The 23,955-nt window shown below is 42.9% G+C and overlaps 1 protein-coding gene across 1 annotated transcript in view; it reads left to right on the forward strand.

The window, feature by feature from the left end:
* The window catches only part of NPHP4 (nephrocystin 4), a 311,285-nt gene that overhangs the window by 21,488 nt on the left and 265,842 nt on the right, over window positions 1–23,955 (forward strand). Inside the window, exon 2 of the mRNA XM_063435987.1 lies at window positions 3,718–3,870. Coding sequence (XP_063292057.1) covers window positions 3,718–3,870 — 153 coding nt within the window. The remainder of the gene's footprint in view (window positions 1–3,717; window positions 3,871–23,955) is intronic.

Below are 23,955 nucleotides of genomic sequence, written 5' to 3' on the forward strand. Positions count from 1 at the left end.
AATCACACACATAGGCGGGGCAAACAAAAAACATCTTTTACCAGCCTCTTAACCAGCCCCTCTCCCCTCCCCGACCATTAGTGGTCCCTTCCCTTTCCTGTCCCATAGTGTTCTTTTCTCCTCCCCACTCTTTCCCCTGTCTCTTTCTCTCCCATTCCCTCCCTGGCCCTTGGTGCACCCCACACCCCTTTAGTGGTCACACTCCCCTTCCTGGTGTGCCTCCTACCTCTATTGTTGCATTGCCGAGCGGAGCAGATCCCCTAAAGGAGCTTCAGTTTTCTGTACCCGGCCGGACTGACAGGGAGTGCTCTCTCTGTGAGCACCTCCTGTCGTCTGGCCAGGTACAGGAAACAGAAGCTCCTGTATCGCGCTCCGCTACACTCTGTACACACTGACAGTCACACACTCAATGACCAACACACAAACCTCACTGACAGACACAGACTCATTGATATGACACACACTCATTCATTGACACTGACAGACCCACACTGATTGACACTCATTGACAGACACACTGATAGTCACACACAGACTCAATGACAAACTTACTCTCACTGATTTGAAAGACACACACTCATACACTGACACACACACTCATCATACACTGACACACACTCATCATACACTGACACACACTCATGCAATCACATGCACACACACTCATACACTCAGTCACACACACTGTCACACACAGACACACACACTGTCACACACAGGCACACACTGTCACACACAGGCACACACACTGTCACACACAGACACACACACTGTCACTCACAGACACTGTCACTCACAGACACTGTCACTCACAGACACTGTCACTCACAGACACTGTCACTCACAGACACTGTCACTCACAGACACTGTCACTCACAGACACACACACTTTGTCATTCACACACACACTCACTCACAGACACACACGCTCTGTCACTCACAGACACACGCTCTGTCACTCACAGACACACACGCTCTCACTCAGACACACACATAGACACACACTGTCACAGACACACTCACAGACAAAGACTCTGTCACTCACAGACAAAGACTCTGTCACTCACAGACAAAGACTCTGTCACTCACAGACACAGACTCTGTCACTCACAGACACAGACTCTGTCACTCACAGACACACACACTGTTTCTCACAGACACACACTCTGTCACTCACAGACACACTCACAGACACGCGCTCTGTCACTCACAGACACTCGCTCTGTCACTCAGACACGCGCTCTGTCACTCACAGACACACGCTCTGTCACTCACAGACACGCGCTCTGTCACTCACAGACACGCGCTCTGTCACTCAGACACGCGCTCTGTCACTCACAGACACGCGCTCTGTCACTCACAGACACGCGCTCTGTCACTCACAGACACACATCACATACATTCACTAATTATTTTATAAATACACATTTTCCACCCAGCCTCCCTACCTGGAGAGCTTGTGTGGATGATGGATCGGTCCCTGGGGCTGCTGGGCGGCGTGCGGCAGTGTTGTGATCAGACGCGGCAGACGCGGCAAGGGAGCTCTAATCTCCTCACTCTGCTCCTCGCGAGCTGCCTACTGATGCCACGGGAGTCGGTATATGACGTCATATTCTCGCTCTGCGGCATCAGCAGACAGCGTGCGAGGGAGCAGAGCAGAGAGGTTAGAGCTCCCTCGCCGCGTCTGATTACAGCACTGCCGCGCCAGGGGTCGAGATGGTGGCCTGGCAGGAGGGAGAGCTTCCCTCCTGCCGGTCACTGAAATACTGCACCCCCAGAGTCCGTGCGCTCTAAGGCTGCCGCTTGTGCCGCCTTATGGAAGCGCCTGCCCTGAGGGACTGGTACGGAGGGAATGACACACATGGAGGGAATGACACATGTGGGGACTGGGGCTGAGGCAATGACACACATGGGGGAAATGAGATGCATGGAAGGGCTGGGGGGGATGAGACGCATGGGGGGGCAAAGAGGGCATATTAGACAAATGGGGGGGGGGGAGCTGGGGGTCGATTAGACGCTTGGGGGCAGGGGGAGGGGGGCCGGGCAATTTTCGTATTGGGGCCCAGTCATTTCTAGTTACGCCTCTGCCTCCAAATGTTTTTTTTTTTTTTTTCTCTTTGCAAATTCACATGGCTGGTATTTTTATCCAAGATAGGTGGCAACCCTAAGCCATGCATTTGGACAAGTCAGGTAATCAGCAGTTCACATTTTTCTTTTTTTTTCCCCCATTGAGATATTTGTGAACCAGTATGAATACGGAGGACAGGTTGGAGAATTGGTTGCTCAAGATCAGTGGTTCCAAACTCCGCATTCAAGGCAGTATGGGATATAGGCATTTTCCCAGTTCTTTTCCATTGATAAAATGTGAACCATTGGTGAGTCACGAGGACTGAATTCGTAACGCATTTAGAAAGCTGATGTGAGCAGTGTGAGGCTTACTTGCGGTAAACAAGCACATTCCTATATCTGTTTTATAAAATTTAATTTAGGTAGAAATCCAATGTAAGCCTTGTGTGTACATGTTGTTGGATATGATGGCTTACCTTTTGCTTCCTATATGCACAGGGAATGTAGTGAAGGTATGAAAGAGGCAATACATCCCATGTTACTCAAACCTAAAGGCACCAAATATACATTTATTATGTTCATTTTGTATTGTTTTAATATTTATACAACATTTTCATGAGCACACGTATAATTTTCATCCTGATGAATACTTGAAACCACAAATTTGCATTATAATTAATAATAGCAATCTGTAGTGGTTTTGGTAGTAGGATTCCACTAGAACCATCCGACAAACAAGTAGTAAAACCATTTTCTGTTTTTAAACAGTTTGAGTCCCCAAAGCACATTCGGCATGGCTTGTTATTCTGAGATCGCAAATGCAGATGTTCCTACTTCTAGATTGGTTACATTAATTAATTCTGGAAAGGGAAACCTAGTTGGCTAAATGTATGTATTCATATGTCGTTTGGGGAAAGGGAATTTTCACTTTATATACATAATATATCAGAAAACAAAGCTGAACCAGTATTTGAAAAGGTTTTGAATATTTACCATGTTATGCATGGCTTCACGGGTTTCCAGCCACCATAAAAACTACAGTGAGCTGTAGAGTTTTTGGAGCTTGCATTGACTATTCACTTCGCCTGGTGTTTGAGTACAGTCGTAGTGCAATCTGTATATGCCACTGTCATGGAATTCTAAATAATTTAAATATAGTGTCATAGGGACACTCTATAGAGACATGTAAGCAATTGAAAAAGAAATGGATATCTTTCATTAATTTCTCTTTTATAAAGATGTCATGGTTGGATATTTCTTTTAAATATATTTTAACATTTGATTTAGATACCATTACAGTACTATATATATATATATATATATATGTGTGTGTGTGTGTGTGTGTGTGTGTGTGTGTGTATATGTATAGATATAGATATAGATATAGATATAGAGAGAGAGAGAGTAAATGCAGGATGTTTGGAAATCACAGAACAAAAACTGGAGTGAAGAATAGAAGAAAAAGTGCAAATGAAATAAATAAATATATATATAAAATAAAATAATAAATATATATCTTTTAAATATATTTTAACATTTGATTTAGATAACATTACAGTACTATATATATATATATATATATATATATATATATATATATATATATATATATATTATTTTAACATTTATGTATCATTCTCCTCCATACAGAGTCATTCAGAAGCACTTTTAGAAGGAAGTTTTCAGATCAGAATTTCACTTTTTGACGGTACTTATCACCATTTCTTTGGAAGAACATGGAAAAGTGTTCCCAAACCGATAAAAAACATACCTGGTCAGACTCCAAAAGTTATTTTCAATGAGGTAAGCCCTGCAGTTAATGTGTTCTTAAGGCTGAATATATATAGTCTATACGATCAGTTGCTTGTATGCTATGTTTGTCCAGTCCACTATACTGCACAATGTGCTGAAACTTTATTAATAAATCCCTTACTGAGTGGATACATATTAGTTGAATATATTTGGATTATCGTGCAATACAGACAATAACACTGAAGAACATCCTGTTTAAAATCTACACGTATATAGGTACTTTATTATAATATGCACAGCTACGCTGCCATGGTTGGAAGTCTGTCCGGTCAGTATTTCAGACAACCTTTCTGTATAGCCAGTAGGACATAAGTAGTGCAGGAATCCTGTCCTCTGGCTGAATATCTTTTGCTGTCCTTAAAGGAACACTATAGTCACCAAAACAACTTAAGCTTAATGATGCTGTTTTCGTGTATAGATTTTTATAGATGTGTATAAGTTTAACTGCATAATTCACAGGCATTTAGGAGTTAGATCACTTTTGTTTCTCTTTATGTAGCCCTAGCCACACCTCCCCTGGCTATGACTGACACAACCTCATTTACAATCAGATGTAAACTTGCTTTTATCTTTTGCTCTGTAAATAGAACTTTATTCACATCCTTCTCCTGCATGGTGTAGCAGGCTTTCGACAGTGCAGGGAATAGGGATTTCTAAATTAAAGGAACACCATAGGGCCAGGAATACAAACATGTATAATGTTAAAAACACCATTTAGGTGGCTTCTCCCCCCCCCCCCCCCCTCTCCTTAAATCCCTTAAAAGGTAATACAACTCCTCTTATTTCCAGTGCCGTGCTGGTTCGCTGGCCTCACCACCAATCCGCCTCCTTGCTGACATCATCAGAATTTATTACTTGAGCCAATCCAATGCTATCCCATAGGGAAAGCATTGGATTGGCTTAAATCGGGAAGGGGGCAGGGGCAAACGCCAGCTTGGCCAATCAGCACCTCCTCATAGAGATGCTTTGAATTATTGCGACCGGAAGCACCTCCAGTGGACAACTGATGAGTGATTATACTCACCAGAACAACTACAATAAGCTGCAGTTGTTCTGGTGACTATAGTGTCCGTTTAAACAGAATTTACAATACGGTAGTGCAAACATTAGATGACTCTTTATTGGAAGTGTTTAGGAAGACTATGTAAGTCACATGCATGGAGGTGTGACAGGGCTGCATAATCAAAGTGATTTAACTTCTAAATGGTAGAGAATTGAGCAGTGAGACTGCAGGGACTTGATCTATACACCAAAACTAAAGAATAGAGAGAAGAAACAAAAGGGTGAACCATTTAGTAGGTGAACCCTTCTGAGAGACGAGTAACCCAGAAAAAACATAACTTTTAATTAATATAGTGAAAAATATTGATGTAATAAAAAATAAGAATAAGCAGTCAATATAGCTTCTGCTTAGATAGGAGTAAATAAAACTCCTAAATCATGTTATGGTACTTTTTGAAAGTAAACCAAAAAGTTCAGAGTCTATCTGTTCCTGTCCAAATCAATAAAATTAAATTGCGTATATACGCTGAAGTAATTAAGTCTGACACACGAGGTTCAGGTTAAAATAACTTCGAGAAAGTTTATTGGCAAGTGAAGAAAAAGCGGGCGCGCAGGCCCTTTTAAGAGGCATTTTGCGTCATCATTGATTATTAGAATATCAGCAAATAAACATCATCAATTGGATTAATTGTTAAGTGACGGAGTTAGTGTCTTACCTATTGGTTAGTAAAATTAAGAGGTTAGTCCCGTGCCCACCCATCAGAGGTGGGATTATTCTGGACACGGGTGGGGGACAAGGGGGTCCTAAGCGTCATTTTACACGGTCAGTGATATCAGGCTTTATGTCCAGGTGCAAGGTCTCTTATGAATAGAACATTTCATTACTACTGTGTTCTGTGGCCTTCAAACTGTACTATCTTACAAGCTCTTAAGGAGTAGCCAGCAAGTCTTAAGGAGTAGCCAGCACCTCCTGGTACTTGTCCTTGAAGAAAACACGGTCTTTGTCTACTGTATTAATTGGGTTGAGAAGTTCAGTCACGTAATGTAGTTTTAAAATGAACAAGTTAAGTCATGAGGACAAAATGGAGGATTGAAGAAGTCAGGTTAGGAGGACAAAATGGAGGACGAAGTCACAGTATAAAGTTAAAATGGAGTTAGTACAATAATTCAATACAAGTACAATAAAGATTTTTAATAATTCCACATCAGTCCCCCCTATGAAATGTTAGATTCTAAGAGATAAAACTTTATTATGTTAGTATCAGAAGACGTGTTAACCCAAAGGCACAGAAACCCCGTGGCTGCTAGCTAGATGTTAATGCAAAGTGCAAGGCTGTCCCTAGATCTGACCCTAATAGGCTAACCATCCGTCAGTATGGCTCTCGAACGCTTCACACCCAAGGGTATCCCATGGCAGCTAACCCACCACTTCTCCACATGGGGCCTTTACCATTCACTGACAGATGCTGTCCCTGAGCTAGTCCCTTCCTAGAATTCCTGCACTTTATCGACAAAAGGGAATGTTTGCAGCGGCAGACAGGGTGAGTTGATGTCTTGGAATTCTTGGTCATCAACTTCGAGATGGGTCAAAGTGGGTGCTGCTTGGTCAACAGTCTTCATGAGGGATTTTCTCAGACATGGGAGGACACAACAAAAGAGAAGAGCAAAAATAAAAAGAAAAATTAGTATAGCCATACCAATCTGCATTAAAGCCTTTTGCCATCCTGTCATCCAACCAAACCATCTTTCCCAGGGATCTTTTATCCCAGAATTCCTTTTTAACTCTTCAGACAAGTCATTTAATTTTTCTATAGCTAGTGTGACTTTACCATTAGGGCCTGTGTTTTCTGGGATGTAGGTGCAACATGTCATAGTGTCGGGCAAAATCTTACAAACCCCTCCTTTTTCGGCTAAGATCATATCTAGGGCCATCCTATTCTGAAAAGTCATTTGGGATGTGGCCTGTAACTGTTCGGCCAATCCCTGGAGGGCGTCTCTGGTGTAATTGACAAAACGCTGTTGATTATAATAAATGTAGTTTATCCAATTTAGATTCTTGTTTGCGGTAACTATGGTAAAAATTGATTCAAATCCTGCAGCAACTTCATCCCTAGCTTTAAACTCGTTGGGCACCCCCCTGGGCACTCCAATGGCATCAATATATACATGAGGATCAAAACTTCCTTTCACTGGGGCGTCACGTTTAACCTTAGTGTGGCTAAACTCATGGGTGTTGAGGTGTGTGTCAGAAATAATATGTATAGGCATAATGGCCTTAGTTAAAGTACACTCTCCCCACCATTCTGTGTCCATTCTGGATCTTAGCTGTAAATCCCCACACAACCAATAAATGTCCCCTAGTGACCTAGTGTGATGTTGCAACAAACGTACAGGGACAGTTCTATATGTAGCACAATAGCCTTTGGAAAAGTTACCTACAAATTTACCAATACCATCGTACATGGCATAGCAAGTGTAATTACCTTTATATACGGTAATACCATCAGGGGGTTTGACGTCTTTGGCTAGAAGAGGATACTCCTTTGTCCATGCAATACATATGGACCTGTTAAAATTATAGTGATAGGCAAAAAGGCTTAAAACACATTCTTCTATATCTACGGGTAGGATTAAAGGTACGGTACCCAGGTGAGGCCGGGCACCTCCACACACATAACATGCGGTTCTATTATGCTTATTAGCATTATATTTCATCCATTCTAACCATAAATTCACATCATTAAAACCTGTTTCAGCGGCCATGGTATCTTCAAAAGTGGGGTTAGCAATGGCCATCATGTCTTGAAAGGTCTGGATATGAGGTTTTAATGGGTTAGGGACCATATGGGTGGCCCCTTGCCACTCAGAAGAGTTGCACATATCTTTAAGGTAGAAATGCCCTAATTTCTGGTAGGAACCCTTTTTCCAGTACATTCCCATCACATACTGGTCTGCATCTGTTGGGCTTGGGCGTTCAATGTTAAGGATTAACTTCATTGGTGTGCTCCCCCCAGGCTTTCTCAAAGTCATTCTCTGGAGAAGCGATCTACCATGATCATCTACCTTAGCTACGGCACTTTTTGGTTTGTAACCCCAGGCAGGCCCGGCATTCCACCCCGCCGCCCCCCAATGGTCACAATTGTGCCCCCATTGTTTGTCAACTACACAAACATATGGGTCTTTCGAATGAGGGATATCTCTATAGATGCTCTGGATTTGTGGTGTGGGAAATGGGCATTCTACAATATCACAATAGTCAAAGGTATAAGTAGCCACCTGGGTGCATGATGAATTATACCAGAAGGTGTACCCACTAATGTCTTTGGTAATGGCTACTTGCTGGGCCTTCATAAGGCTAATTAAGGAGAAGATGTACCAGAGATACATGTTTGTGCGATATTCGCTTCCTCTGGGGCAGGAGATTTCTTGCAGTGGGAAGCGTGGATCCAATTTGGCCTACCGGCCAATTTGACGGAGGTTGCGGTAATCAGGAGAACTTGGAATGGACCGTCAAATCTCGGTTCTAGGGTATTTTTCCGCACAAACTTCTTAACCAGGACCCAATCTCCGGGGAGTAGGTTATGGGAACCTGTATCCAATTCGGGATCTGGAATTGAAGAGAAAACTTGGGCATGTATTTTGTTTAGGACATTTGCAAGTTCAGTTACATAGTCTACTAAAACATCTGATTGGAGTTGCAACTGCTGCGGATAATAACAACCTAGTCTGGGTGCTGTCCCAAATAGAACCTCATATGGGGACAGTGAATGCTTCCCTCTAGGTGTGTGTCTAACACTAAATAGAGCTATTGGTAGGCTTTCTGGCCAGGGCATCTTTGTTTCTTGTGACATTTTTAACATTCTGGTTTTTAGAGTGCCATTCATGCGCTCCACTTTACCACTACTTTGTGGGTGGTAAGGGGTATGGAAGGCTAGAGTCACCCCTAGAGCAGTCCAAATTTCTTTAGTCACAGTTGCTGTAAAGGCTGGGCCTTGATCACTCTCAATAACTTCTGGGAGTCCGAATCTACATACAATATCTGTAAGTAGGCGCTTTGCGGTTGTTTTTGCAGTGATATTGGCCACTGGGTATGCCTCTGGCCATCCTGAGAACATGTCCACTATAACTAGTGCATATTCATGGGGCCCACTCTTGGGCATTTGGATGTGGTCAATTTGAATTCGCTGGAAGGGGTACATGGGCTTTGCCAGGTGTTTCGCAGGTACTTTAACTGGTCTTCCTGGATTGCATTTTGCACAAATGACACAGGCCTTGCAGAAGCTATTGATCAATGTTGTGATTCCAGGTGCTTCATAATACTTCTGTATGAGGGCGGCCATCAATTCTTTTGACAGGTGTGCAGGCCCATGTGCCCATTGGACAACTGCTGGATACAAATTTCTGGGAAGACAAAATTTGAAGTTGTTGTAATATATTCCGTCCTTTTGGACAGCTCCTTTCTTTTTCCATTTCTGGATTTCTTCAGGAGTGACTGCAGCTTGCTGTTCTTGTAAAATTCGCAAATCAGTAGGAAGAGTTTGCAGGGCAAAAATAGGGACTTCTTCTTCTTGTCCGGACACTTCTTCATCCACTTCCTGCAAATCCCTGGCCGCTAACTTAGCAGCCTGATCAGCCAAATGGTTGCCCTTTGCTTCATCTGTATCCAATTTCCCATGGGCCTTTACTTTCAAAACGGCCACTTCTTTGGGGAGTAGGAGGGCATCCATTAGCTCCTTGATTGCAGTGCTGTGTTTGACTGGTGTACCGGCGGTGGTAAGAAATCCTCTAGTCTTCCAAATTAGGCCGAAGTCATGTGCCACGCCTAGAGCATATCTTGAATCTGTATAGATGTTGGCACGTTTTCCTTCGGAAATTTTGCAGGCTGAAGTCAGAGCCTGTAATTCAGCTTCTTGTGCAGACATTGCTGGTGGTAAGGATGATGATTTAATAACTTCATCTGTTGTGGTTACGGCATATCCTGTGTGATATGTTCCACCTTCATCGGCATATCTCGATCCGTCCACAAACAGGGTAAAATCCGGATCTGGTAATGGGTTCTCATGCACAGTTGGTAAGTGCACTGTTTCCATTTTCATCTGTTCAAAACAGTCATGAGGTGTTTCTGGGTCATAATCATTCTTTATGACCAGATCTTGGAATTCCTTTTCCAGGAAATGGCGTGGCCATGCTTCTAGAAGGTCAGTTGTTGGGTATTTGACAATACCATTTTCCTGTAGCTGTTCTTCATCCATGGTGGCCCATAGTTTTGCCATAGGCCCAAGATCATTCCATGACCTTGTCTTCAACTTGGTAACAGGAATATGTGGGATAGCAGTATCCCAATGACGGTAAAGATAGTTAAGTTGTTGAGGTAGCTGGATCAAGACCATGCTATTGCCTTCAGAGTCACAATAGAAGTCTTGTGCAGTGAGCTTTACATCGGTCCGGTGGTAAAGCTCATCTTCATAGCAAGGTTCAGGAGTAATGTTCGGTTTGTACCACATGGTGCAGAAGGCGTAATCCGGGCCTTCACAGAGAGGTTTTTCGCCTTCATAAAATGTCAAATGTGGATGCATGACTTTCTTGATACATCCACAGAGCAGGTGAATGTAGGTTTCATCCGTGATAAATCCATAATAGATACCCCCCTCAGGGAGTGGAAGAAGAGTGGACGGATTAAGCACCTGGCATCTTTGGATGGAAATGTTGTCAGGCAAAAGAAGATGACACTGTAAGCGCAGGTGTCTGGCTGGAGACACGTGCTTGAGCTGGACTTGGTTGATGATGGCAGAGATGTCATGAGGGGCCAAAACAACCAGAGGGTGGCCAAGGACCAGGTCTGAGGTCTTCTCTATGAGTTCTCTCGCAGCAAAAACAGCCCTGAGGCAGGAAGGAGTCCCTCTGGCCACAATGTCCAGTTGACATGAGAAATATCCAATAGGCCTCTGGCGGCCTCTTAAGTCATTAGTTTGGGTGAGCACTCCTGTTGCGTGGCCTTGTCTTTCAGAGACAAACAATTTGAAAGTTTTGGAGTAGTCAGGGAGGCCCAAGGCAGGAGCAGAAGCAATGGCTCGTTTGAGAGCAGTGAAATTGTCCACAGCTTCTATAGTTAAACAGAAAGGGTCAGACTTAAGTGCGTCATAGAGAGGTTGCATGAGCAGAGAGGCTTCTGGGATCCATGCTCTGCAGTAGGAAATGAGGCCTAGGAAGGCATGAAGAGACTTAGAAGTCCTTGGAGGCGGAATATCCAGCACAGCTCTTACCCGGTCCCGAGTAAGATGTCTGGTACCTTGAGATAGGCAGTGTCCAAGGAAAATTACTGAAGGTTGGCAGAACTGTAGCTTGATGAGCGAAGCTTTGCATCCTTGTTCTGCCAAATAACAAAGCAGACTAATTGAGCACTCTTCGGTGGTGGGTATGTCATCTCCACAGAGCAGCAAATCGTCCACATACTGAAGCAGAACAACTTCTGGGTGCTCGGCTTGCCACGGGTCAAGGATGGTGGCCATGGCCTTTGCAAATTGACTTGGTGAATTTTGTGCCCCTTGGGGCATGACAGTCCAGGTATACTGTTGCATCTCATGAGTGAAAGCAAACAGATATTGGCAGGATGGGTCCAGTGGGACACTGAAAAAAGCATTTGCTAGGTCAATAACTGTGAAGAATTTTGCAGATGGTGGGACTCCAGAAAGCAGAGTATGAGGATTTGGTACAAGAGGGGTGTCCAGGACTGTAGCTTCATTAACAGCACGGAGATCCTGAACCATCCTGTACTTCTCTGGCTCACCCTTCGGAGTTTTCTTCTTCACAGGAAATAACGGGGTGTTGCATTCAGATTTACATTTGACAAGGGCACCCTTCTCCAAGAGTGCCTTAATGTGGACAGAAATTGCAGCTGACTGTGCTGGTTTTAATGGATACTGTGGTTTTCTTGGTAACTTAGCTCCAGGAATAAGCTTTACCACCACAGGGGGAACATTTAGGTGACCTATGTCCTCTGGGCCTGAGGACCATAACTTTGCGGGCACCTGTGTTTTTAATTCCTCTGGGAAATTGGACCTTAATTTTGCTGTCTCCTCACGGGGCTTTTCTAAATGCAGCATCAGAGGCAAAGAACATAGGGCTGAAGTGTCTGATACAGACAGGGGTGTAAACATTTCTACCTGCCCATCCGGGGTAAACGTGATGGATGCTTGCAGGCGTGAGAGGACATCAGCACCTAACAGGTTAATGGGGCATGTGGAGGATACTACAAAGCGAGCGAGCAGGCTAGAACCAACTCGCAGCGGAGATGTTAAAGGGCTACGTCTTGGCTGGCCATCCACTCCAACACAAGAGACATCAATACTGGACAGGAAGGATGGGTCTGGCAGGTCTTGTTCTCGCAGAACACTACGGGCTGCACCTGTGTCAACTAGAAATGTGGTGGGGTGGCCTTCAATGGGTAAAGTCACTGTGGCAAGTGGCCCCCCTTTGTCCCCTGTAGACACTGCCATGACAGGGGTCACAGACACAGGCTTGCCAATTTCCTAATCATCTGGTTCTTCAATAATTGGAATCTTTTTCTCGGTCTTGGGGCCTGGGGCAGGCTTAGAGAACTTTCTGGGTGCCCCGGGTTCCTTTTTAGGTTCCGGACAATCACTTCTGTAGTGTCCCTGAGCCCCACAATTAAAACAAGTTACATCCTCTAATCTGGCACCCCTGGTGCCAGAGGTGATGGGGGTAGCGCGGGCCACCATGAGTGGAGCTGGATTGGGTCTTCTTGGGGTCTGAACAGATTCCAGACCTCTAGCAACTAAAAGCAGGGTATCCAAGGGAACAACCTTGTATTCAGGACGTGCAGCAATGATTCCTTTGCGTATAGAGTCTTTAACACCTTGGACAAACGCACCTGACAGCATTTGTGAATGAATCTTATCTGTAAGATCAAACCCCAAATCTGTGAACATTTGATACAGTCTTGCATGAAACCTTTCCACTGATTCTCCTTTATCTTGAATAACATCAGTAAGGCCAGCAGCCTGATCTGCAAGTTTGTCCTTAGCCCATTCTCTTAATTGGGTGCAAAAAGTTACTCCAGAGGGGTAATCAACATCACTGCTGAGCAGATCTGTACTGAGGTGTCGGGCCATGCTTGGCCAATATGCATCCCCTGCTTTGATAGCACAAATGCTCAGTAAATCACGCCATGCGGCGGAATAAGTCTTTTGAATTTGAACTATCCCTCGGTAGAAGGGCATAGGCTGCTTTTCTGGGTCAGGGAGTGATTTCATTAGAGCACTAGCTTGAGTGGGATTAAAAGCAACATATTTAGGAGGGGCCTGTTCTCCCCGACCTTTGTGGCCAAAGGGGTCATCGATAGAACGATGAGTTGGGGCTCCCGCGGCAAGCTCCGATGAGACATGGGACACCCTGTCCATCTCGTCATCATCGAATTCTATGATATTGGCTCTTTTACGCGGTGCAGGGCCCGCATGAGGTGAAAGGGTCGGTGGTTGGGAACGAGCCCCGGATGCAGGGGTGGCTAGCGAGTCATAACCTGGGGATAGGTAGTCACCGGGAATTACCGGCATCAGGGCCGAACTGGGGGCCGCCATATTGGTGGCCGGAAAAGGTGTTACATTAGGGTTAAGGGAAGGAGTGGCGGCCATGTTAGATGTGGGCACACCCGGAGCAACCTGTGCCGGACTGGGCATAACCGGAACTTGGGGAGTGGCTTGTGGAAGGGGTAGTGGATATCCGGGATAGGGCAGGGCCATGGGATAAGGGAAGGGGTAGGGCCAGGCTGGGGAGGGAAAGGAGGTGGGGTATTGGGCTGGGGCGGAGATGGGAGGGGACGGAGAGGGATTGGTAGGGGTGGGTGTAGAGGGAGGGGCCGGGGTGAGGGTGGACGAGGTGGTTGGCTGGGCGGATGCAGAGGGGAGGGGATCATTAATGGAGAGGGATTGTAGGGAAGGGATGGCAGATGAAATGGTAGGGGAAGGTATAGCAGGTAGCGTAGGGATGGATGAGGATGATGGGAATGTCAAAGATGGGGAAGGGGAAAAGAAAGATCCATCAGAATTCAGGACCGGGCAGACAGGGGAGGTAATGGGATGGGTGTTAGGAGGATTGGGAGTGGGGAACATAGTCGGCTGGCTATCACTTATGGCTGACTGAACCTTGGGGATAGACATTCCCTGGGCGCCGGTTTTGGGCGCTGGCTGAGGGTAGACCCCAGCAACACAATTATTATGATACACAAACAATTTCACACCTTTGTGATTTATCTCTTCCTCAACCCAACCTTCTAGCTGAATAGCCTTCGCTACTCTATACCATGCTTCGGCAGTCTTTAATAAACCATTATCTGTAAGCTTGCCTTTCTTTTCCGTCAGTAACCTACGCCAACTTTCTGGTTGCAATCTTCCACATGTCGGTACAGCAATCTTACATACTTTTGCAATCTTTTCAACACCTTTAACCATTTCCTCACCCTCTCTGTCTTCGACTAAATCACATGCTAACCAGCCCTTACTGGGCTTGTTTAAATCCTGTCCCATAATCCCTTTACCCCTATACCAGCGTCCTAGATATAGGGAGAGAGAAGGAAAACTGAACAAGAACGTCTACAGTGCTCGACTGCCACCCGAGAATCGTGGGATTTTCTCAGGTGCGTCTTCCCAAAACGTAGACTAGTCACTGAATCCGCCTACCCGGGGTGGTAGACACGGATTGGAGCGAGGTGAGAAGTGTGTGACCAATCACTTCTCTTTCAAGAGAAATGGGAGTGGACAGTATAATAATATAGGAAGTTTAGAAAAGATGAAAGGTAAGGAAAAATCCTTAGAGACAGACACAGGAGTTCATGAGACTCCTAATAAAACAGACAAGACAACAATACAATTGAAATACAGTGCATGCATTACAGTTCAAATAAAATCAGCAATAATCCCTTTCCTTCTACATGTGCTTACTCCAAAGTCACCTTTCTCAACCTCGTAGTGTCCCCGCTCGGAGAACAACTTTCATAAGTCTCACTACCAGCGGCCAAGGATAACAGCTAACACCGGCCCGAAATCCTTTCCAGCCTCCCTCTACTCTGCAGTCCACAAGAATGTGGCCACGTCTATCCTCACTCCCGTAGTGCCCCTATAAATCCCACTTTATAAGTCTCACTACTACGTGATGCGAAAAACAAGCAATACCTGCCTGAATTCCCCCAGGAAACAAAGTCCCCTGCCACAAGGCTAGGTCTCCTATCACAATTAAATAATCGGTGGGCCCTCAGCTCAACTAGAGCCGAAGGGTCCGGGTCAGGACGTCCCCAACTCAACTAGAGCTGGATGGTCCGGGTCAGGACGTCCCCAACTCAACCAGAGCTGGATAGTCCGAACGCGCACAGTGAAGCTAGCTAGGCTATCAAAGTGACACAAAACGGGATCACAGGGAAACTGTGATTCTACACAGATCCCACAGTTCCACAAACTTCTTTTTCCTTACAGCCACAGCCACGAGGCTCCTAAAAGAAGTAAACAGGCAAAGAAGACCCCCCAGGAACACATCCACGGGTCAACCCCTCTTTTTCCTTACAACCACAGCACCGTGGTTCCTAAAAGAGGTAAAACAGGCAACAGAAGACCCCCCAGGAACACATCCACGGGTCAACCCCCCTTTATCCCAAAAGAGGTAAAATACAAACAGACAGACACACTGAAGACCCAGGCAAGTCCCCTCAGGTCCACCCCCCTTTATCCCAAAAAGGGGAAAACAAGCAAGACAGAACCCCAGGCAAATCCCCTGCAGGTCCACCCCCCCTTTATCTCAAAATGGGGAAACAGGCAAACAATTCAAACACACCCAGGCAACAGATAGACTAAAATGCAGGTAAACAAGTGAGTAACGAGGCACCGGGCAAGATATTACCTGTCTTTGATGTCCTCCCGGGAAGCAGTCACAGACACGTGGACGGGTCAATCAAAGGGGCCGGAACGTACCGGTGGCTCTGCAGAAGTCTCTACCGTGTATCTGGAGGTGATCAATCTCCCTTCCTTCCCCCTGGATTCCTCCGTCCACCCTTGTCTTCCTTAGGACGGCTCACCGGCCAGACATAGCCCGGTGCCCCACGTTGGGCGCCAAGTTGTTATGGTACTTTTTGAAAGTAAACCAAAAAGTTCAGAGTCTATCTGTTCCTGTCCAAATCAATAAAATTAAATTGCGTATATACGCTGAAGTAATTAAGTCTGACACACGAGGTTCAGGTTAAAATAACTTCGAGAAAGTTTATTGGCAAGTGAAGAAAAAGCGGGCGCGCAGGCCCTTTTAAGAGGCATTTTGCGTCATCATTGATTATTAGAATATCAGCAAATAAACATCATCAATTGGATTAATTGTTAAGTGACGGAGTTAGTGTCTTACCTATTGGTTAGTAAAATTAAGAGGTTAGTCCCGTGCCCACCCATCAGAGGTGGGATTATTCTGGACACGGGTGGGGGACAAGGGGGTCCTAAGCGTCATTTTACACGGTCAGTGATATCAGGCTTTATGTCCAGGTGCAAGGTCTCTTATGAATAGAACATTTCATTACTACTGTGTTCTGTGGCCTTCAAACTGTACTATCTTACAAGCTCTTAAGGAGTAGCCAGCAAGTCTTAAGGAGTAGCCAGCACCTCCTGGTACTTGTCCTTGAAGAAAACACGGTCTTTGTCTACTGTATTAATTGGGTTGAGAAGTTCAGTCACGTAATGTAGTTTTAAAATGAACAAGTTAAGTCATGAGGACAAAATGGAGGATTGAAGAAGTCAGGTTAGGAGGACAAAATGGAGGACGAAGTCACAGTATAAAGTTAAAATGGAGTTAGTACAATAATTCAATACAAGTACAATAAAGATTTTTAATAATTCCACATCAATCACATAAGGAAAAAATGAATAAAGTAATAAAGAAATATAACCCTATTATTTGGATAACCTAAAGTAATAACAGGAAGAAATAAATAATAAGAATTGAATAATAGAAAAGCTAAGTTTTAATCCCGTCGTCTCTGATCCACAAACTGTTGGATTAGGGACTTGGAAAGGTGGGTCAGGGTGGTGGTACCAGTTCCACCTAAATAAGGGCTTGGACCCCAAAATTTATATGAAAACTGTAGAGAGATTGTGTAGATTGGGTAGCTCCTCCTTTAAAAAGAAAGAGGGGGGGACGCTCCCAATCAGCCTGGTATTGGAAAAGAACTCAATTTTATAGACTTGTACCTTGAATATGTCCTAAGGAGGTATCGCTAAGAACAAGCATATGGATATTGGCAACACTAGACAGACATGTATCCTGACATGAGCAGTGAAACACTGTAACTTTATTTAATGAACTGTAGAGAGGATACAATGTGTCTGTGTCCAATAAATGCTTGATATCAGAACAGATCCTAAGTGGATATATCTCAATACCTCAATACCAATAAAGGCAAATTATGCCGCAATAAAAATGGATGGTGGTAGAGTAGTCCACAATTTGAAGGAAAAGAAAATATGATACCTGTACAGAATGGCTATGATTTCTCTTTAGAAGCTGGACTAACTTAGTAACAGTAGTTGAAAGGGACAGAGCATAGCTTTCTACTGAGAATAGAACACCCACGAAGGTGTTGGGGGGAGCTTACAGGAGTTTAGAATAGTGGATTACCAGGGAATTTCGAACCCCCTGTCTTCATTTACCACCTTATCCTACTACTCCTCAGCATATAACCCACTCCTCTGGGCAATTCAAAAGCTATTGTTCAAACGAATATTTCGTGTCCCCCCTCATATTGTACTACACAGCTGTAGCTGTTACATCTGTGCAACCTCTAATTAAGATTAAAAATTTCAAGGGATGTAACAGCGGTAGAAGGGGACAGAGCATAGCTTTCTACTAAGAATAGAACACCCACGAAGGTGTTGGGGGGAGCTTACAGGAGTTTAGGATAGTGGACTACCAGGGAATTTGGAACTCCCTTCATTTCATTTACCACTTCATCCTATTACTCCTTAGCATTTAACCTACCCTTCGGGGCAACTTTAAAGCTATAGCTCAAACGGACACTTGGTGTCCCCCCTCATTTTGTACTACACTGCTGTAACTGTTACATTAGTCTAACTTCTATATAAGATTTAAAGGTATCATATTTTCTTTTCCTTCAAATTGTGGACTACTCTACCACCATCCATTTTTATTGCGGCATAATTTGCCTTTATTGGTATTGAGGTATTGAGATATATCCACTTAGGATCTGTTCTGATATCAAGCATTTATTGGACACAGACACATTGTATCCTCTCTACAGTTCATTAAATAAAGTTACAGTGTTTCACTGCTCATGTCAGGATACATGTCTGTCTAGTGTTGCCAATATCCATATGCTTGTTCTTAGCGATACCTCCTTAGGACATATTCAAGGTACAAGTCTATAAAATTGAGTTCTTTTCCAATACCAGGCTGATTGGGAGCGTCCCCCCCTCTTTCTTTTTAAAGGGGGAGCTACCCAATCTACACAATCTCTCTACAGTTTTCAGAATTGAATAATATCACTCTGTAAATCAGTGGTAGTTAGAAGTAAGAGGAAATACTGCAAAAAGTAGATACAGAATAACAGCAAATGTAACTGCTAGCAAAAGTAACAAATGTAAATGTAGAGTAAATGCAGGATGTTTAGAAATCACAGAACGAAAACTGGTATAAAGAATAAATGAAGTGCAAATGAAATAAATAAATAAATATAAAATAAAATAATAAATCTTGTATGGGTGGTATAGTCTGAATATATTAAAGCATGTCTACCCTCATCATAGAAGCCACACCATACACCATACTTCATTCCAGTTTTCGTTCTGTGATTTCTAAACATCCTGCATTTACTCTACTTAGAGGAGGAGGAGGAGAGGGGGGGAGGGGGGTTACTAGTATTTAAGGGGAGCCCTCGAAGGCACAGCAGAGTAGAGAAGCTAGTCTCTCCACTTTTAGCTTTCTCTCCTGACTATATATACGATCTTTTGCAGCGCTTGCCGTTCTGCTAGTATTCAAACCGCATTTATCTTTTTCCCTCCTCTTTACTAGACTAGCAACATTTGTTACTTTTGCTAGCAGTTACATTTGCTGTTATTCTGTATCTACTTTTTGCAGTATTTCCTCTTACTTCTAACTACCACTGATTTACAGAGTGATATTATTCAATTCTTATTATTAATTTCTTCCTGTTATTACTTTGTTATCCAAATAATAGGGTTATATTTCATTATTACTTTATTTATGTTTTCCTTATGTGATTTAGGAGTTTTATTTACTCCTATCTAAGCAGAAGCTATATTGACTCTGCTTATTCTTATTTTTTATTACATCAATTGTTTACACTATATTTATTAAAAGTTATGTTTTATCTGGGTTACTCGTCTCTCAGAAGGGTTCACCTACTAAATGGTTCACCCTTTTGTTTCTTCCCTCTATTCTTTAGTTTATTGGTCCTGGGGGTTATTCCCCCGCCCGCCCCCCGCCCACACACACACACCTCAGAGTAACCTAACACCTTCTCCCTGATAGGTTTTTCTCTATCTCTATAATACACCAAAACTACTTAATTAAGTTTAAGTTGTTTTGGTGACTATAGTGTCCCTTTAGCATTAGTCTTTGCTTTTGTATTGTACATATATTTCCTGTTTGGTCATACCTCCCAACACTCTGATTCTGTGAGACAATCTCAATTTGGGGATGCTGATGCATTGTCTTGGGTTTGCTTTCTAGGTACACCAGAGATGAAATCCCCAAAAAGCTCAGCCCACATGCTTCATTAGGTGTACTTGCGTTGTGCAAAGTAAACTTAGGGTATAGTACCCATGTATGATTGCTTCATAATTGCCCCTTATCACGGCTTGTTGTGGCATGCCTACCCCTTTTTTGAATTTATGACTTCCAATGTTGGGAGATATGTAAACAGTGTATATTATATTCAGTGGGCTGATCATGTTTTCAGGCCCTGTGCTGCACTATGACTATTGCCATACACAAACTGACTGGCTCCATGCAGACTGTAGATGTCCATTCATCAGGACAATGAAGACCAAGTGATTTATGGTTGTCGCCACAACTCAAAGAGACATTATATTCACTTCTTCATTGTGTGGTTTCTACTTTAGAATGCAGCACACATACCAGCATGCAAACAGTTGCTGGTATTCCCTTGCCGGCTGCAGACACAGCTCTTGACATTTGCAGTTTTCTGGCAACTACTGCAGGAACCTCATTCTGTTAATGTGGGATAGCTAATACATAACAATGAACCACGCATTATGGGATACATGGCTATTGAGAGGTTCTGGACATACCATAATAAACCATATTTCACCATTATGTATCGTTTATATAATATGGTATTTTTAGGTTCGGGTTAATGTTATTACGGGATTAATACGGGACCATCTGTGCAGCCGATAAAAGTAATGGGAGATCACTACATATATATGTGTATAACCTTACTATAAACACACACACACACACCTGCTTGTGTTACCACTTTTAACAATAGTTCAATTTGTGTCTCTTTTAACGGACTTCTTGTGTATATATATATGTCTCTCCTAGAGCATTTCTTTCTAACTCGAAGGTTTACTTTGCATTATAATAATGAATCACAGGGCAGCTCAACCATACAGCAACTGTCAAAACACACCATAAAATGCTTATACATATTCAAGAAACAGGAAATTTACTGATACCATAAATACTTTGCTTACATAAGGAATTTTAACTGGACTTAATATTATGGAAATAAATGTAGAGATCTGACATTTTTAGCTCCTATTCCAATTGCATTGTGAAATTTAAAGAAATTGTAACCTATAAAAATAGAAATAGATTTGTTTGTGTCTACCATGAACACAAGCTGGCTTTAACACCACTGGTGTAAGGGAAATTAAATTGGCTTTGCATCTTGTGAACTGGGCATATGCCAGTAACTTAGATGAGCATCTTTTTTTAGCATTGTCCACAATACCTTCCCGTCCTTAACAGTTATAAAACAAATACAACAAAAAACATTTAAATACTAGGGAATAGCCTGACCTCACTTCCATAATAATGGTAAATTGACTCCCGGGCTGTGTGACTGCCATGATACCCAATTATAGTGAATACAGCCTTAGCTGATACCTTTTATCAAGGGTTAATGTAAAGTAATACTATAGGGTTAGGAACGCAAACACTTATTCCTGACCATGTAGTGGTAAAAACACCATCTACCCCTCTCCTCCCCCTAAGTATAGTAAAATATTACCTTTATTTCAGTCTGCTGGTGGTGGCTCTGCCCCTGATCTACCTCCTTGGCTGACCTCATCAGAAGTGGTGATCTCAGCCAATCAAAATGCTTTTCCGTAGGGAAAAGAGACAGATAACAGCACACGCCAAACACATCCATGGCCAATCAGTATCTCCTGATAGAGATGCATTGAATCAATGCATCCCTATGAGGAAAGCTGAGTGTCTCCATGCAGAGGGTAGAGATAGTCAATATCAGTGCTGCACATTGTGCAGCACTGCCCCAGGAAGCACCTCTAGTAGCCCTCTTAGGAGTGTAAACACTGCATTTTCTATGAAAAATACATTATTTACTGCAAAAAGCATGAAGGGACTGACTATGCTCACCAGAACAAATACAATACGCTGTAGTTGTTCTGGTGAATATAGTGTCCCTTTAATGTTAGCTATGGTTTATTAGTGTGAGTGTTAGCTAGATTAGGGTTAGACTCAAAATGCCTCATAAAAAGATAGGCAGAGTTGTCTTCTATTGCAAATTGTATGTCACAATGCGTTGTTGGAGGCTGCGGATTTGCCCCCCAAGTGACCATAAAAAAATATATATTGCAGAGTTTTACATTAAAGCAGAAAAGACACGGTCTGTAAAATTATTTTTACAGATTTTTTGCAAAAATGTAGATTTAAAGCTTATTTATCCTAACTTCCAAACACTGAATTTAGGTCTAATGCATAATCTATTTTGAGGTATTTTATCATTAGTTATTATAAGTAAAATGATTATTTCTATCATGTATTTTATTATTATATCAACAATTATTATATCAACATTTTCTATTGTGACATACATTTAGATTAGATGGTTATTCTGTGCAAAATTGGCATCTGATGCCAATACACACAGCATGCAGGCACCAGACAGCCGCCTCTGTCTTCTCCTCAGTCAGGCCCATTTGACCTTCCTCTCCCTTCCGGTAAGGGGGAGTGACATCAAGCAAGGAAGATCAGGCTGCAAAGAGAACTTGGATTTGGTGATGGAACAAAGGTGGGTTTTATGCTTTATATTTATATTTTTAAAAGTTTAGGAAGGAGGTGCAGACCACCTCACAATGGGTTATTTTAACAAAACACAGTGTTTTATTAAAACATTTGTTTCTGGTTAGAGTATCCCTTTAATTAAAGCATCAGAAAAAAAGCCCTTTCAGACCTGTATAGTTGCATTTAATGAGAAACAGAATTTCGGTGGAAGAAACACAGAAATGTTCCAAAAGATTCTTAATCATAAACACATGCAGTGCCTGACAAACCTCAGTAACTAAGGGGTTAAGTAAATGTTAAGATACTGTGCAGTCTATCATTGTAGATCTCCTATTTCCTGTAGTCATATTGTTCTCCAAGTATTTAGTGAGTACACACACAGTGAGTGCATTAACAAACTAGCTGGGTTCCCTAACTGCAGTCAGGAGGGTTATGGATATGCAAAGCATTCTCATTGAATTCTATAGGTGGACCAGCATTGGTTGAGAACCAACAACAAATGAGAAAACAATTGGAGGAGAGTATGTATGCGTGATGGAGCTCCCGTATTCCGACCAAGTACCTCTCCAAGTCCACTTCCAAGGGACCCTGGAATACTTCAGCCCTAGTTGCCAGAGCTTGACTGGGGTCTTTAACCCCTTAAGGACACATGACATGTGGGACATGTCATGATTCCCTTTTATTCCAGAAGTTTGGTCCTTAAGGGGTTAAGGAACTTTTCCACTGTGCCAGGCTGCATCTGTTCTTACAGGCACATATCATCCCCTCTGCATTTGGCTCTGTAGCTCCTTTCCTAGGCAGGTATCCACACCTCTGCTTGTAGTGTGAACAGCTACTGCCTTTACAAAGGCACTTGTGGTTCTCAGGCCTAGCCTTTTGAGGCCAGGCCTTTTGATTTGTCCCAGGAACCAAGCAGCCAGCCAATAGGGTTTGAAGACTCTGTTACTGGGTTCCTTGAATAACTAAACAGGACACACAATCCAAAAGGAAGTAATACACCATTTTTTTATTTTTTTTCTCAGGTCTAGCCCTTATGCACTTAACATCAAGCTTACTGTGACAAACTCAAAAAAATACAAATAACCAAATCATATGGGGAAACCTACAGGGACTCCTAATAACGGATTAATCAAGAAACCCTGGAACGCTTCAGCCATAGTTGCCAAAACTTGACTGGGGTCTCTCAGGAGCTCTTCCACCCTAACAGGCTGCAGCTATCTTCTAACAGGCACTGTGACTACAGTATGAATTTATTTATGAAAGCTGGTTTTCATTTTTTTATCATTTCTTTATTCTACTACCTCCTTAATGTGTTTGAAGGCAAAAAAGGGATGCTCAACACTAGTCAGTCTGCAATTTATTTATATGCGCAGAATATTTAAGCACATACATTCCTTAAAATACTAATTATAAAGATAACATACATATGTCATGTAAGATGAAGTGACTGGAAACCCCTCTCCTGTTTCATTGTGACTTGTTTAACTAATTAGACATTTCAAGAGCCATGTTGCACTTTGCCGTGTAACCCATTGCAGACCTCTGCTAACACTAAATTCAACTGGAAATGAATAGTAATTAATCTCAATGATATGAAAGAGAGGTGAAAATGGTAAATTGAGCATTCTTACTTTTAACGATAGATAATGAGTTGATTGCCTATTTTTGTCTGCTTTCATTTGTTGAAGTCTGCAGGTTAAATACATTTCTGTGATATGTGTGAAAATAATTCTATTGTAATACATGTTTTTAGTAGATCGGTCATCCACATGTACACCT

Source organism: Pelobates fuscus, chromosome 11, assembly GCF_036172605.1.
Source record: "Pelobates fuscus isolate aPelFus1 chromosome 11, aPelFus1.pri, whole genome shotgun sequence".
In the NCBI taxonomy this organism is placed as follows: Eukaryota; Metazoa; Chordata; class Amphibia; order Anura; family Pelobatidae; genus Pelobates; species Pelobates fuscus.